The sequence below is a fragment of the Canis aureus genome, chromosome 12 (genome assembly GCF_053574225.1).
Source record: "Canis aureus isolate CA01 chromosome 12, VMU_Caureus_v.1.0, whole genome shotgun sequence".
NCBI lineage: Eukaryota > Metazoa > Chordata > Mammalia > Carnivora > Canidae > Canis > Canis aureus.
The window spans coordinates 7,890,839-7,904,549 of NC_135622.1; the positions used below are offsets into that span (position 1 = coordinate 7,890,839).

Consider the following 13,711-nt stretch of genomic DNA (forward strand, 5'->3'; position numbering starts at 1 on the left):
AAGCAGCACAGGATACGAGCCCCTCTGTTCCGCTGGGACTCAAGGCAATTACTGCCCCAGAGCGGAGGGACCTCCACCAAGGATGCCCGGACTCTGAGGTCAGGCCAACATCCCTGCCCTCCCCGGCTACACCGCCTACTTCGGTAGAGGCTCTGAAGGAGGGTCAGCCCCTCCTAGGAAAAAGCCTTTACCTTTTCTCAAGCAAACCTGCCTCTCTCAAAACTGCTACAGGGAGCCCCACACCAAAGGGCCTCACCAACCTCTTACCTTCATCCCAAAGGACTGCATTCGAGTGGCCACCTCTCTCCCAATTCTGCCCAGGCCAAGAATTCCCAGGATCTTCCCATTTAGCTCTGTTCCCATGAACTGCAACCAAACAAGCAAGAGGCAACGCGGCCAGAGTAAGCCCCGGGAGTGAGGCCTCGGGCGCCGAGCTGGGCGGGACGAGGCAGGACTGGCCGCTCACCTTCTTCCTTTCCCACTTGCCGTCCTTCATGGAAGCTGTCGCCTGGGGGATGTGCCTGCAAGGACAGACGGGTTCAGTGGGCCCACATGGGAGGTGATGTGAGGTCTGCACAGCCACCCTCTCTGTCAGTCAGTCATTCCCAGGGCGAACCAGGCTCAGGCTGGTCTAGAGCTCGGGTACAGAGACCCGGAGCGGAGCAGAGGAAAACCTGTCAGGCACACCTGATGTGGGAGCCCCGGGATTTCTGTTCCCAGCTGGGAGTCTGAGAGTCAGTCAACTGCTGAGCGACAAGCATGTAGAAAGCAAGCACCAGTCCTCCACGGTTCACAGGGATAACAAAATGGGGGTGTTGAGGGGCTCTGAGAACATCCAGTGCTCCAGAAGTTCACGGATTTTCATTTTCCTCTTTCATCCAAGCCCGCAACCTGCACTTTCCACCGTATCAGCAGACAGCTGGGTATTTCCCTTCCTCGAGAGTTCCTGAAACCCCAGCAGTCTCAGGCTGCACTGGAATGGGGGGAGGGGATGCTATAGTCCATACCACCTCTTCTCCAAACCACCCCCAGCCCAGCCTCTCTCCTCTGATTGGTTAACACGCGGGGGGGGGGGGGAGTCTGAGTCTCCACGTGTTTCTGGAAGGGACAGAGGCGGTTAGGGCAGAGTCAGAGGTGAGAGGACAAGATTACGTCACGTGGGATGTGGTCACCCAGGCTTCTCTGGAAGAGAATCCGGGAGACAGGAAACAACGTTTAAAATGTTTAAGGAGTCCATGCTCTACTTTAGACACTCCATGAGACATGCTTGGAGATGCTTTAGCGCATGTAACGCTCACAACAACTGCGTGGAGACAACTGGGGACTCAACATCTTGCAGGACATCACCCCATCGGAAGTAGTTGAATGGACTCAAAGAACGTTCCCAGCAGTGAGCCTCCTCGGGATTTAAATGCGGTCTTTCCTGCAGGCCACAAAACTCAGTGGGGTGTGTGTGTGTGTGTGTGTGTGTGTGCGCGCGTGTAAGAGGGAGAGACTCCAACATAATGTCCCTGTAGCTCCATTGCGGATTTCTTATAAAAAAGCATTCTCTCATGTCTACACATCGCCAGGACATGCTTCCATCTGCGAGTCCAGCTGACGGGGGATCTGTGCTCCTGGGATCTCGTGGGCAAACTCCCAAAGCCTCAGTAACAAGCCTCCTGGGGAAGAAGCTCCGTCACCGGATGGTGGGCTGCTCTGGTCCATCATCCTCAGTAGAGGGTCCTCGTTTCAGGAATGTCGCAAGGACAATGACTTGCCTTGAGGAAGTGCCCCCTTCTCAGCAAGGCTAGCCCGCTCACCTGCCCCTGACCAAGTGAGACAGAGCCCACCCGGCTCCTCTCAGGTCTGGCTCACGTCCTGCTCTTGGCCCTCCTGGCCCCACGGTGCCATCTAAGAGAGCTGCATGTCGCACTGTGGGGCACGGGATAGCAGGCCGCTCAGGGATCCTCTCCAGGCACTTTGGGGTCCCCACCGGGCCAGTTTGGGGAGGACCATGGTGTGGGGGAGGGGCATCCCAAGAACTGAATGGTAGCCATCCTGACTTAGAGAAAGAGAAGGTAAGGTGGGAGAGATGACTTCAAAGCAGGTTGCATTCTCCTCTTTCTTTCTGTGTCATTGTTCTGCTCCTAGACCTCAGGAGCCCCTGCTGTGAGTTCAAAGTCCCCCACTGTGAGGCCCATGCAGGCCCCCTCTCCACCCACATTGCTCAATGCTCTCAACCTTCTGTCCAGAACTCCCACTCTGCTCTTGCTGCCCTGCTGGAAAAGCAGTCTGAGCAGACACACCAGAAGGTGTGGGAGACTCCATTCCTCCTCAATAGGGTGCTTGTTTCTTAGTTTTGATGCATCTTTGATGAGTGAGGTCATTGGGTGAGAGGTTGGAAATGGGCCGCGGTCTTGAAATCATTCCACTTTATCTACTCTCTTAAACAAAGCTGGTCCTGCAATAGGAGAAAAATGATTTCTGGCTCCCAAGCCTTCCCTTCCACCTCCAGAAAACCAATGAGAGAATTAAATAGATAGAAAGCTGACAGATCAGTCCCTAACTCAAAAACAAAACCAAAACCAGCACTGAATTTAATAGCACAAGTGAAACCAGGGCATCGGGCTTCTCTGGGAGAAATACGTCCAGCCCAGATGTTGTGGGAGATCCAGACAGCCAGCTCCCGGACCCCGTCCTGGCTGGGTCCCTTCTGCTGTGCACGCTGCCCATGCTCTTTGCTTTCTCCAGTCTCCTCTCCTCTCTTCACTGGCCAGTGAGTAGCAGTGAAGACTTAAGAGCTCAGGTAGAAATCTTGGGGAGCATCAGAACAAAGGTCAGCTCCTCCAGACCCTGCCCCAGCAGGAGGGAGAACAGGTCTCCAGAGGGGAAAACAGTAATTTCTTGGCCACAGAAGCTTCAGGTCTGAGTAGAGAGAAAAAGAGCCCTGGCTGCCAGGGTCCCCTGGTTTAAGCATCCCAGGCTGTGTGAAGGGACCTAGTGAACTCCCTGCCCTGTCCACCAGCCCCTTGCCCTCCCCACTGGCCACACAGGTGCCTGAATTGCCTACTCAACAGCAGGGCTCAATGCCATCATTTTCTACCCAATACAGTAAGGCTCATGTACACTCTGTGCCACAGCCGGTGGTTCTTAGGCTGTGCCCTCTACTCAAGAGCCCCTCACCCCCAGAGTTCCTGCTGGAAGAGCAAGACACTTCCCCACTTGAGTCCCCTGGTGTTAAGAATCCACAGGTTGGCACAGGGATCCCAGAGCAGTTCTTACTCCAACCTATCACAATAAAGATCTGAAAGGTTAGTGACAGAGGTAAGCCCGGGGTCAGAACAGTCAGTGAGGGACACAGCCCAGTGGGGGGAATCCAGAGAGAGCTTCCTTGATGAGCTAATACTCGAGCTTAATCTTGAAGAACAAGAGTTATCTGGATAAAGATGATGGGGAAGACTTCAGTTGAAAGTTATGTATTGATAATTCAACATTGGTTCATTGATTGTGACCAATGCACCATACTAACGTATGATGTGAATAATACGGAAGACTGGGTATGACATGTGTGGGACCTTCTATCTTTACGACTTTCCTTTATATCTAAAACTCCTAAAATAAAAAATTTGTTAAAAAATTCCTATGCCAAATTTCATCCCATACCAATGAAATCAGAATTTCTGGGGTGCAAGTCAGGCATTAGTAGTGTTTCAAGATCCAAGATGTTATCAATGTGCAGCAAAGTCTGGGACCTCTGGGGTATGAGGAGTCTCTGAGGCATGGAGGTTGCTACATTTTGGCATTAATTCACTCAATAATGTTTTGAACTAAATAAAAATGTTGCGTGTTGCCTCTGTTTTATAACCTGTGTGAAGTTGTATTTTTAATAACGAGTGTAATAAAGTACTAGAACGACTTGGAAAAGAAATGATGATGGAGAAGGATATTCCAGGGAGCAGAAACCATATTTGTGAGGCTTGGAGGTGCAAGAAGCCGGAGGATGGCATGGACACAGGAAATGACCAAGGAGGAGAGGAAGATGGCACATAATCATTTTCTCGGTGAGCCTGCTCCCAGGTAAGGAGCAGCCATGCCGAACGCCCCCCCCTCCACTCATTTGTGAGAAGCTGTCTGACCTTTGTGTGCCAGGACCACTGTATTGAATGTCCCATAAAGACGGGTGGCCTCGAAAATTCTCGGCTGTCTGCACAGTGTCAGGCTGAAGCGTTTCTACCCTTCTTCAGGGCACGTTATTTGGGGAGTCGTAATCATGGACACAGAAGAGGCTGCCTCTGCTGAGAAGATGGACTTACCTGGCCAGGCACATGATCATCCCGCAGGTGAGCTCTGCAGCACTCAGGCTGTTCCCATTGGGGGTGCTAAAGATGGAAGAGGAGAGGGGATGTCAGTGCATCCAGAGCCCATCTTCCCACTCCTGTCCCAAGAGAAGGCCGTGAGTGAAGTGTGCTCAGGCTCCTGCCCCCTCTGCTCACCTGCTCTTAAGTCCAACCCTCAACCCGCAGGCCTCCAACCTGGCCTCTCCGATGGACACCTGCCCTAAACCCATGGGAGGAAAACCCCCTTGCCCTGGCTGCATGTTTCACATGGAGGGACTTCAGGTAGAGCAACACACTTGGCCTCCTACCCACACTCCCTTCTCCCAAAGCAGAGAAGTGTCTCATTCGATGGGGAGATATGTGGGTGGCTCAGCATTTCTCTTCCCTCTTGTTTCAGGATCTACCTGTCCACCGAAACCACAGATTCCCGCTACTCTATGCCATTGATCTTACTGAGGCTGTGCAGAAGATGCGTGAGCAAGCCCGTCACATCACGTCAGCCCACTGCCTACACACCTTCACCTAGTTGCCCAGCCCAGCCTCTATCAGTGACAAAGCTAGGATTTTTATCTTCACCTGTTTGACTTCTCCTATCTCTCAACAAGTTCCAAAGTGAGAACGCTTCCTCACACCTTAATGCACAGGGCCATGTTGACGAGGGCCATGCTGAGTCTGCCCATTTCACAGAAAGGAGAATACAGCTGAAATCCATGAATCTATTTTTCTTTGTTCAAAGGCTCTCTCACTCTTTTTTTTTTTTTTTGGTTTTTGAACTGTTTATTAACACACATGTTTACCTTTTTTTGTCCTTTTTTGGATCTATTCATTTCTGGAAATGAAAGTTACAAGGAGGAAAAGGCAAGAGATCTTATCCCCCCCCAAAAAAGTCAAGAGTAAAGGATTCTCAGAGTTTGTCTTTCTACCGAGCTTCCTGCCTAACCCTGCGAACAGGCTGTACTAGGATGTAGGAAGGGGTGCAGGGCTGAGGGCTCTGCCTCTGTGTCCAGGGGAAGAATGTAGGACGGGTTACCATTTAACATTTCTTCGGTTGGATGTTGACCTCAGTCAGATGACCGGTCAGTTCACCCATGCTCTGTAAGAGGAGAGAAGGGAGGGGAAATTTTGGGGGGACGCTGAATTTCCTGAGAGAAGGGAGAAGGCTTGAGGACGAAGAAGTGGGCAACAATGACCTGGCCACATCATCTAAGGGCCAGCCGGGAGCCAGGAATGTGTGGCCCAGCCCTGGCATGCAGTCACAACCTCTGCTCTGAGTTTCTGGAAAAACAGCCCTCACCCTTCCCTTCCTGGCCCTGGAGTGTGAAAGAGAAACTGCGACCCTGGCTGCTGAAGGACGAGGGCAGTGAGGAAAGGAAAGGATGTAGAGCCGCTCAACTAGCAAAGGCTGTGCATCTGCACAGGGCAGAAAGCAAAGCAGAGCCTAGGAAAACCCTGCTCCAGACACAGCAGCGGAGGGGGAGGGGTACCCCTGGAACAGGGGATGCAGATGGATTCACTAACAAACATTCTTCTAATTCCCCAACCAGGCTGCAGCGCAGATGTCTGTGGGGTGGGTTTGTCCAGTGACTTGAGATCACAAGGACAGCCTCCTCCTCAAACACCTGGGGAACCAGGACGCTGTGAGCGAGACCCGACTGTCTGGACTCCGCCTGGACCAGGCATCCTCGTGGGAGCCCTTCTTACTCTGACCCGGTCTTCACTAACCCAAGTGTCCCCCTCCCCACTCGTGGTGAGCCTCTACACCCACCCCCGGGGGCTTCGCGACTTACTTCATGACCAGAATGCCCTTCCTGGTTGCAGCCTCCAGGTCCACATTGTCCACGCCTGTGCCAGCCCTGCCCACCACCTGGAGCTTCTCTGCTGCGTTGATGACGTCAGCAGTCACCTTGGTGGCCGAGCGGACGATGAGGCCTTCACAGTCCTGGGGCAGAAGACACTCTTGTCCACAGCCGGTCTTCAAGACCGCCTTGCACCCATTCTGCCAGAGTGGGAGTCCCTGCATGCCGGCCGACTTCGGATGTATGTGCGCAGAGAAAAGAAGCAGACAGCATATGCATCCGAAAGGGTCTGCCATCAGGCAGGCCTGGGGTCAAATCCAAGCTGCATCCCCCATGAGCCAGGATTCTGAGGTTTGGCTGCCTTGAGTGTGTGAGGAGGAAGTGAGAAGTGATAGAGAGAGCAACGGACATGCGCTCTGGCCCTCCTCAGAGGCCATCACCTCCTCCACTGGGCCCCAAGAATCTGGCCTCCTCAAGCGCTTTCTCCAAGGCCACCAGCACCCTCCCCAAACCTTAGGAATCTGCCTCCCACAGGGGTGGCCGCAGGCTCTCCAGCAGTCCACCCACCTCGTGCTTGCAGGCCCCAGGACAAGCACAGAAACGGCACTACCAGACTTCCACAGGCACAGCCTTCGCCATGGAGGGATCTCCCTCAGGATTGTTACCCTGTGGTCTCTCCACACTTTTCCCACAAGGGTGGTGTCCCTCAGACCAGCTTTCTTTGAAGCCAGGAAGTCTGAAGAGTCTCCAGTCAGACCAGTGCAGATGTTCATTCAGAGCTCACCTGACCCAGGTAGGGCATCTGCCTTTGGAGACTCCCCTTCAATAGACCCTGGTCCCACATCCTACATGGCCAGGGCCCACCAGCCTTCAAGGTCGCTTAACACCCTCCACTACCCCCACTTCATTCAATTGCATCACCGATCGAGATATTCAACCAGCACCTATTGATCGCATCTACTGGCGGCCTATCTCTGTGACCCCTCAAGACCCCTGCACTCCTGGGTACCACCCCCTACTCCGGTCAAAGGTCATCCCTCCAAGACTCCACTCCAAGATGCCTGCTCCTCTACTCTGTTACGCAAACTGGAGGCCTTTGCAAATCCTCCCCCTTCCACGGTGCAGTGTGCTGTGACTACAACTTTCTTTTCTCCAGGGCTCTGCAGTCCATTTTGGCAAATCTCAAAACTGCCCCCATTCTGCTGTCTATTGCTCTCTGCAGCTGCCTTACAGCTGGAAAAAGGCAACGGTTCTGCTGGATTTATGGCTGTTCTAAGCAAACTATGCTAACTCAGCAGTGGAAAGCCATTCACGTTTCTCAAGTTCAAACATGCCTCCTTTCCCAAGGAGGACAGGCTTGGCCTTGAGGGTAATTCTAGCATGGCTGGTGCCTCTGACATAAATCATAAGGAAAGTCCAATTCTCCAGGTCATTGCTGCTCAGCTAGAGAATGCAGGGAGGTGTTGGTTGGCACAATATGCGAGAACCTGATTTAGGAAATGTCTATTTAACTTTTGCAAATTAAATCCTAGTACAAAAGGCCAAGAACTTGCTAACTTTTTTTCAAATGTTTATTTATTTATTTTTGAGAGAGAGAGAGAGAGAGAGAGAGAGAGAGAGTGCACTCAAGTGGGAGGAAAGGCATAGGGAGAGAGAATCCTCAAGCTGACTCCCTGCTGAGCACAGAGGCTGACTGGGCCCTCAGTCCCAGAACCCTGAGATCAGGACCTGAGCCAAAATCAAGAGTCAGACCCTCAACTGAATGAGCCACCCAGGTGCACCGGAACTTACTTTCAAAAGATGGACTCTTGCATGGACAAGTTTCCCATTCTTTATCCTTTTTAAAATTCTGAGCCAAAAATAATAAATGTGCTCAGTAAGTTAAGTGCATTATTAGCATGTAGCTTATTGGCTATTTTTTTGCTATTCAATAAAACAAAGAAAAATGTATGTATCACATATAGCAAGGGTATTATTTCATGAAACTTTACTGTGTGTATTGTACACATATGTATGTATATACCGAGTTATGATGTATAATGAATTTCTTCTCTTCTCGTGGGTCGTGGTCAGAGTTTAAAAACCACGGATACATGGTAAGATTTAAAGGTTCCTGCGTATTAGGTTTATGTAAGATGTCAGATCTGCTGACGGAAGAGGAGTCCCCGGTCTAAGAGTTTGTGAGTTCTGAACACGATGCTTTACTCTTCTAAGCCAGGGTTTTCTAAACTTTTTTGAATAAGACTTATGGTAAGAAATATATGGGGACACCTGGGTGACTCAGTCGTGGAGTGTCTGCCTTTCACTCAGGTCATGATCACAGGATCCTCGGATGGAGTTCTGCCCATGTCTTCTCCCTCTGCCTATGTCTCTGCCTCTCCCTGTGTCTCTCATGAATAAAGAAATAAAATCTTTTTTTTTTTAAGAAAGCACGAAACATACGTTTAGGTTGTGATTTTATACTCACAAACTACACAGACAGCACAACTGCCCATATAATTGAAACAAATTTCCCGACACACTACTGATTGCCTATCTGCCTTGCTCCCTGATATTTCTTATTCTGGTTTTTAAAATGCTAATCATGACCCATTAAACCCACTTCGCTCCCCAATACTGTACTGTGACTTGTGTGGAGTCTGAAAAGCACCATTCTCAGGGGTAATTGTACTTCCCGACCATGGAGTCAGTGAGAGCAAACTGTGCCTGCCCAGAATACCAAGGAGTGGGAAGAGAGGCCGGGCCTGGGCAGGCAACGAGCTCCAACTTCTGTCAATATGAAAGATTTAATGGGAGAGGGCAGGGGCCACCAACTCAGACACCTCCCCACCCAGAATAAGAAGACATAGTGTGGACACGAGGCCTCTCCAGGTTGAGCAACTGGTATTCTGACGTGAACGTTTTACAAAGACAGACAGGAAGGCTGGGGGTTCCCAAACTGCCCAACGAGGCCGCCAGCCAGTAGCCAACAAACACCCCTCTCCTGCCAGGAGATTTCAGTGCCTTTAATATATTCTCCAAATTGCCGCTCCAGATCCCAGCAATCCACGCAGCCAACTTCCCAACTTCTCGGAACCCCTCCACTAGAGGAGAGGCCTCCAGTTCCTCTCAATTCTGCCTTTAACACCCACCCACCCGCCCCCCCCCCGGTCCCTCTCTCAAAATCCTAGACATGAGGATTTCTAATTTCCACAAGAAAGCTGCAAAGCCCCAAGTGAGGCCACTCATCCCACCCTGTTGCTCTGGCGGAGGGAGGGTCAGAAGCTGGTCTAGAAGCCACTGCACTGCCTTCTGGCCATTGCCCTGAGCCAAGGCCACTGATAGCACCCATACAAAAGAGGAGGTGACAAGTGTGAGGTGCCTGCCTCCCATCTAATCCTACCGTGTTCCAGGATCAGATCCCAAGCCCCTGTCCCCCACCCCATTCAGGCTAAGCACCCGTCTTGTTCCACTTTTGCAGCGGCGGAGAAGGGGGAGGCTAGGCTGCTGGGGGGTCTCACTTGGGGCTTTGTCTGTACTGTGTCATCTGGTCAACCCTGGAGCGCTGGCCAGGCCCCCTGACTGGTCCACAAGCCTCTTGAAGGCAGGGCCGGGTCAGCCGCTCCTCCAAGTACAGGACAGTACAGGGTTACTCTCTAAGTCACCAGATACAGCACCGGCGCGGGTGCGGTGGGGTGGGAGGAGGGCAGCCTCGTGGAGAAACACAGCGGCAGGTGCCAGGGCAGACAAGGGAGCGCAGTGGGTTTCCAGCACCGTGTGGTTCCAGCACAGCTAAAGCGACTGCAGCCGCCTCTGCGGTTTTTCAGTCAAGGGGCCCTCCAGGGAGAAAATGGAACAGGTGCATGTCCGCTGGGGCCGCGGGGTCGTGGGAGCTGGAAGGTGGGGTGCTGGGTGCAGGAGCAGAGCCAAGAGGTCACGCAAGAAACGTCCGAAGGCTGCACGAGGCAGCCAGCCCCACAGGCCCCTTACAAACACGCAGGGAAAGATCTGAAGTGGATTGCGCCAACTTTGAGCGCAACGAGCTGGCCCGAGAGGTTTGCTACGACGCAGAGACTCCCCGGGGGCTTGTGGGGTCGGGCTCATCCAGCTGGCCATTCCTGACCGCGGCCGAGGCCCCCGGGGAGGCGGGCAGCAGGAGGTAAGTGAGCCGGGATCCCGGGGGGGGGGGGGGGGGGGGCGGCCGCAGGGGCGGTCCTAGGACCGGGGCGCCCCCGCCCGCCCCCTTCCCCCGAGAGCTCCCCGGAGGCCCAGGGGCGGGGAGAGCGCGCGGCGGTCTTGCATCAGACGAGAGGCGGGCGCGGGGCTTGCGGGCCTGGCCCGGTCGCCTGGCCTGCGCTGCAGCCCCTCCCGCTGCCACGGGCCAGGCTGGGGCTCCGCCGGCGCCCCCCACGGAAAGCTGGAGCCGCAGGCCGAGCCGGGACTAGTCGGAGGGTGGCGGTCCCCGGGCTCCCCGCGCCGAAGCCTCTGCGCTCCCCGTCCCCGCGGGCCGAGAGGCGGCGCCGCGCTGCCGGGGCCACTGCCGCCGAGGCGCTGGGGGCGGCGCGGGCATCCCGCGTGCAGCCCGCGGCCCGGTGGAGCCGCCCTTCCTCCCCCCCGACCCCCACGCGGGAGGCCCGGGACTGCCCGGGGCCGGGCCGGGGGGCGCGGGGGGCGCGCTGGCCCCGCCGTTTCCGCAGGGGATGCCGCCGAGCTCGGCGGCTCTCGTCTCCCTCCCGCCCGCCTTACCCGCAGCTCGGCCATCAGCTCCTCTTTGCTCAGGTTCTGCTTCTCCACCACCTGCAGCCCTCCATCCTGCAGGATCTGCCGGCAGCAAGGGTCCAGGCTGTCACTGATGAGCACTTTCCGCAGATTTGCGAAGGCCATCGCGGGCGTCAGCCTCGGGGTAGGCCGCCGGCGGGGCAGGAGCACCTGGGGGAGAAGCCGAGGCTCAGGTAGGCGGGCTGCTGCCTCCGGGCGGGACCTCGGCCTCCCGCCCCGCGCTTCTCTCCCCTTTCTGCGCCTGCCGCCTCCAGCGTCCTTCTGATTGGACCGAAACACTCAAACTCTCGGTGACTCCGCCTCGTCCTCCCGCCAGAGCCGGTTCCCGCCCACTTTATTATTCTCCAGCGACGAAGTTCTCAGTCTCAGCCAAAGCCCTCCCTACACCTGGGGAGCCCGTAGAAGCCCACTCTGCGCGGGTGGCAGATCCGTATCTCAAAAGAAGTATCTGTTCTCGCCCTGAGAGCATTGCTACACGTTCCCTTCTTTCTTAAGAACATCTTCAAGAATTCCTCAACAAGAACTTTTTTTTTAATGCCATGCAGAATCTTTTCTTTTTTTTTATAAATTTTTTTATTGGTGTTCAATTTGCCAACATATAGGTAACACCCAGTGCTCATCTCCTCAGTGCCCATCACCCATTCACACCCCCCCCCCCGCCCTCCTCCCCTTCCCTAGTTGGTTTCCCTGAGGTAGGAGTCTTCCATGTTCTGTCTCCCTTTCTGATATTTCCTACACATTTCTTCTCCCTTCCCTTCTATTCCCTTTCACTTTTATTTATATTCCCCAAATGAATGAGACCATATAATGTTTGTCCTTCTCCGATTGACTTATTTCACTCAGCATAATACCCTCCAGTTCCATCCACGTCGAAGCAAACGGTGGGTATTTGTCGTTTCTAATGGCTAATATTCCATTGTATACATAAACCACATCTCTTTTTAAAAATTTTTATTTATTTATGATAGTCACACACAGAGGGAGAGAGGCAGAGACATAGGCAGAGGGAGAAGCAGGCTCCATGCACCGGGAGCCCGATGTGGGACTCGATCCCGGGTCTCCAGGATCCCGCCCTGGGCCAAAGGCAGGCGCCAAACCGCTGCGCCACCCAGAGATCCCAAACCACATCTTCTTTATCCATTCATCTTCGATGGACACCGAGCCTCCTTCCACAGTTTGGCTATTGTGGACATTGCTGCTAGAAACATCGGGGTGCAGGTGTCCCGGGGGTGCAGGTGTCCACTGCATTTGTATCTTTGGGGTAAATACCCAGCAGTGCAATTGCTGTGTCGTAGGGCAGGTCTATTTTTAACTCTTTGAGGAACCTCCACACAGTTTTCCAGAGTGGCTGCACCAGTTCACATTCCCACCAACAGTGTAAGAGGGTTCCCTTTTCTCCACATCCTCTCCAACATTTGTGGTTTCCTGTCTTGTTACTTTTCCCTATTCCCACTGGTGTGAGGTGGTATCTCATTGTGGTTTTGATTTGTATTTCCCTGATGGCAAGTGATGCGGAGCATTTTCTCATGTGCATGTTGGCCATGTCTAGGTCTTCCTCTGTGAGATTTCTGTTCATGTCTTTTGCCCATTTCATGATTGGATTGTTTGTTTCTTTGCTGTTGAGTTTAATAAGTTCTTTATAGATCTTGGAAACTAGCCCTTTATCTGATACGTCATTGGCAAATATCTTCTCCCATTCTGTAGGTTGTCTTTTAGTTTTGTTGACTGTATCCTTTGCTGTGCAAAAGCTTCTTATCTTGATGAAGTCCCAATAGTTCATTTTTGCTTTTGTTTCTTTTTCTTCATCTCCTTACTTTTAACTACAATGTCTCAAAACCTCTTTCCACTCACCTTCTAAATTGTTCATACAGTTTTCGGAATTTGTACACCATTTACAGCCTACTCATGTGCTTCCTGTGATCCCATGAACCTCTTGCTAGAAGCCCATATTTACATGGATTAGGAATGGTAACAAAGTGTAATATAGTCATAATGATAATATAATTATTTATTGAATAATTTAAAGTGTAACTCAGGAAATCGTCACAATTCTATGATATAGGTGCCACTATTATTTGTGTTTTATGGTAAATCTGAGATAATATTCAGCCTACCTTTACAATTTAGAGAAGTGAAATGACTTGCCAAAAGTTACATGACAATAGGTTGTAAAGCTATGATTAAAGCATTACCTTTAGTCTCTAGTCAAACTTCTAATTTTGTTGTCCTTGCATTTTTCAAAATAAAATCAAAAGTCTTCCTTTCTCTAAATTAGTATACTCAACTTAGAAACAATAATACAGGGGCACCTGGGTGGCAAAGCTGGTTAAGTGTCTCATTCTTGAGTTTTGGCTTAGGTCATGATCTCAGGGTTGTGAGATCCAGCCTGTGTGGGCCTCTGCAGTCAATGTGGAATCTGCTTAAGATTCTCTCTCTCCAAAAAAAAAAACAAAAACAAAACAAAACAAAACAAAAGATTCTCTCTCTCCCTCTATCTCTGCTCCCCTCCATGCTTGCTCTCTCTCTGTCTCTCAAATTAAAAAATTGTTAAAATGTAAAATGAAGGAACAGTGCAACAGGCTTTCATGTTATAGCTTTTTTTTTTTTTTTTTTTTTTTTTTAAGAAAACTCTACTCCAGTATGAGGCTTGAACTCATGACTCCGAAATCAAGAATCACATTCTCTGCCAACTGAGCAGCCAGCCCTGTGGGGTACTCTGATCAGAGAGGGTTTCATCAAATGTGGGACATCCCAATTGGGTGGGGACTGGTGGTGCCAGTGTTGAAATAATTCAGCAAAGGAAAATAAAAGTGATAGAAGTTTATTGAATATACCATA

At 51.9% G+C, this 13,711-nt stretch overlaps 1 protein-coding gene and 1 long non-coding RNA gene across 5 annotated transcripts in view; one reads left to right on the forward strand and one right to left on the reverse strand.

Annotated features, from left to right (window-relative positions):
• Window positions 1-11,134, reverse strand: part of LOC144280510 (D-3-phosphoglycerate dehydrogenase-like) — a 27,636-nt gene extending 16,502 nt beyond the window's left edge. Inside the window, exons 1-5 of one of the 4 annotated variants that reach the window (XM_077842633.1) lie at window positions 10,841-11,134; window positions 6,107-6,258; window positions 4,296-4,361; window positions 467-521; window positions 268-366 (exon numbers count right to left, since the gene is read on the reverse strand). In XM_077842633.1, the coding sequence (XP_077698759.1) occupies window positions 268-366; window positions 467-521; window positions 4,296-4,361; window positions 6,107-6,258; window positions 10,841-10,978 (510 nt within the window). In that variant the 5' untranslated portion in view covers window positions 10,979-11,134. Of the gene's footprint in view, window positions 1-267; window positions 367-466; window positions 522-4,295; window positions 4,362-6,106; window positions 6,463-10,840 lie in introns of those variants that run through there. The other 3 variants (XM_077842634.1, XM_077842631.1, XM_077842632.1) reach the window with 3 other exon arrangements.
• On the forward strand, window positions 10,764-13,083 carry LOC144280511 (uncharacterized). Its single transcript, XR_013348910.1, has 2 exons — window positions 10,764-11,754; window positions 11,842-13,083. It is a non-coding gene; the product is annotated as an uncharacterized LOC144280511 (long non-coding RNA).
• The last annotated feature ends 628 nt before the right edge of the window (window positions 13,084-13,711 follow it).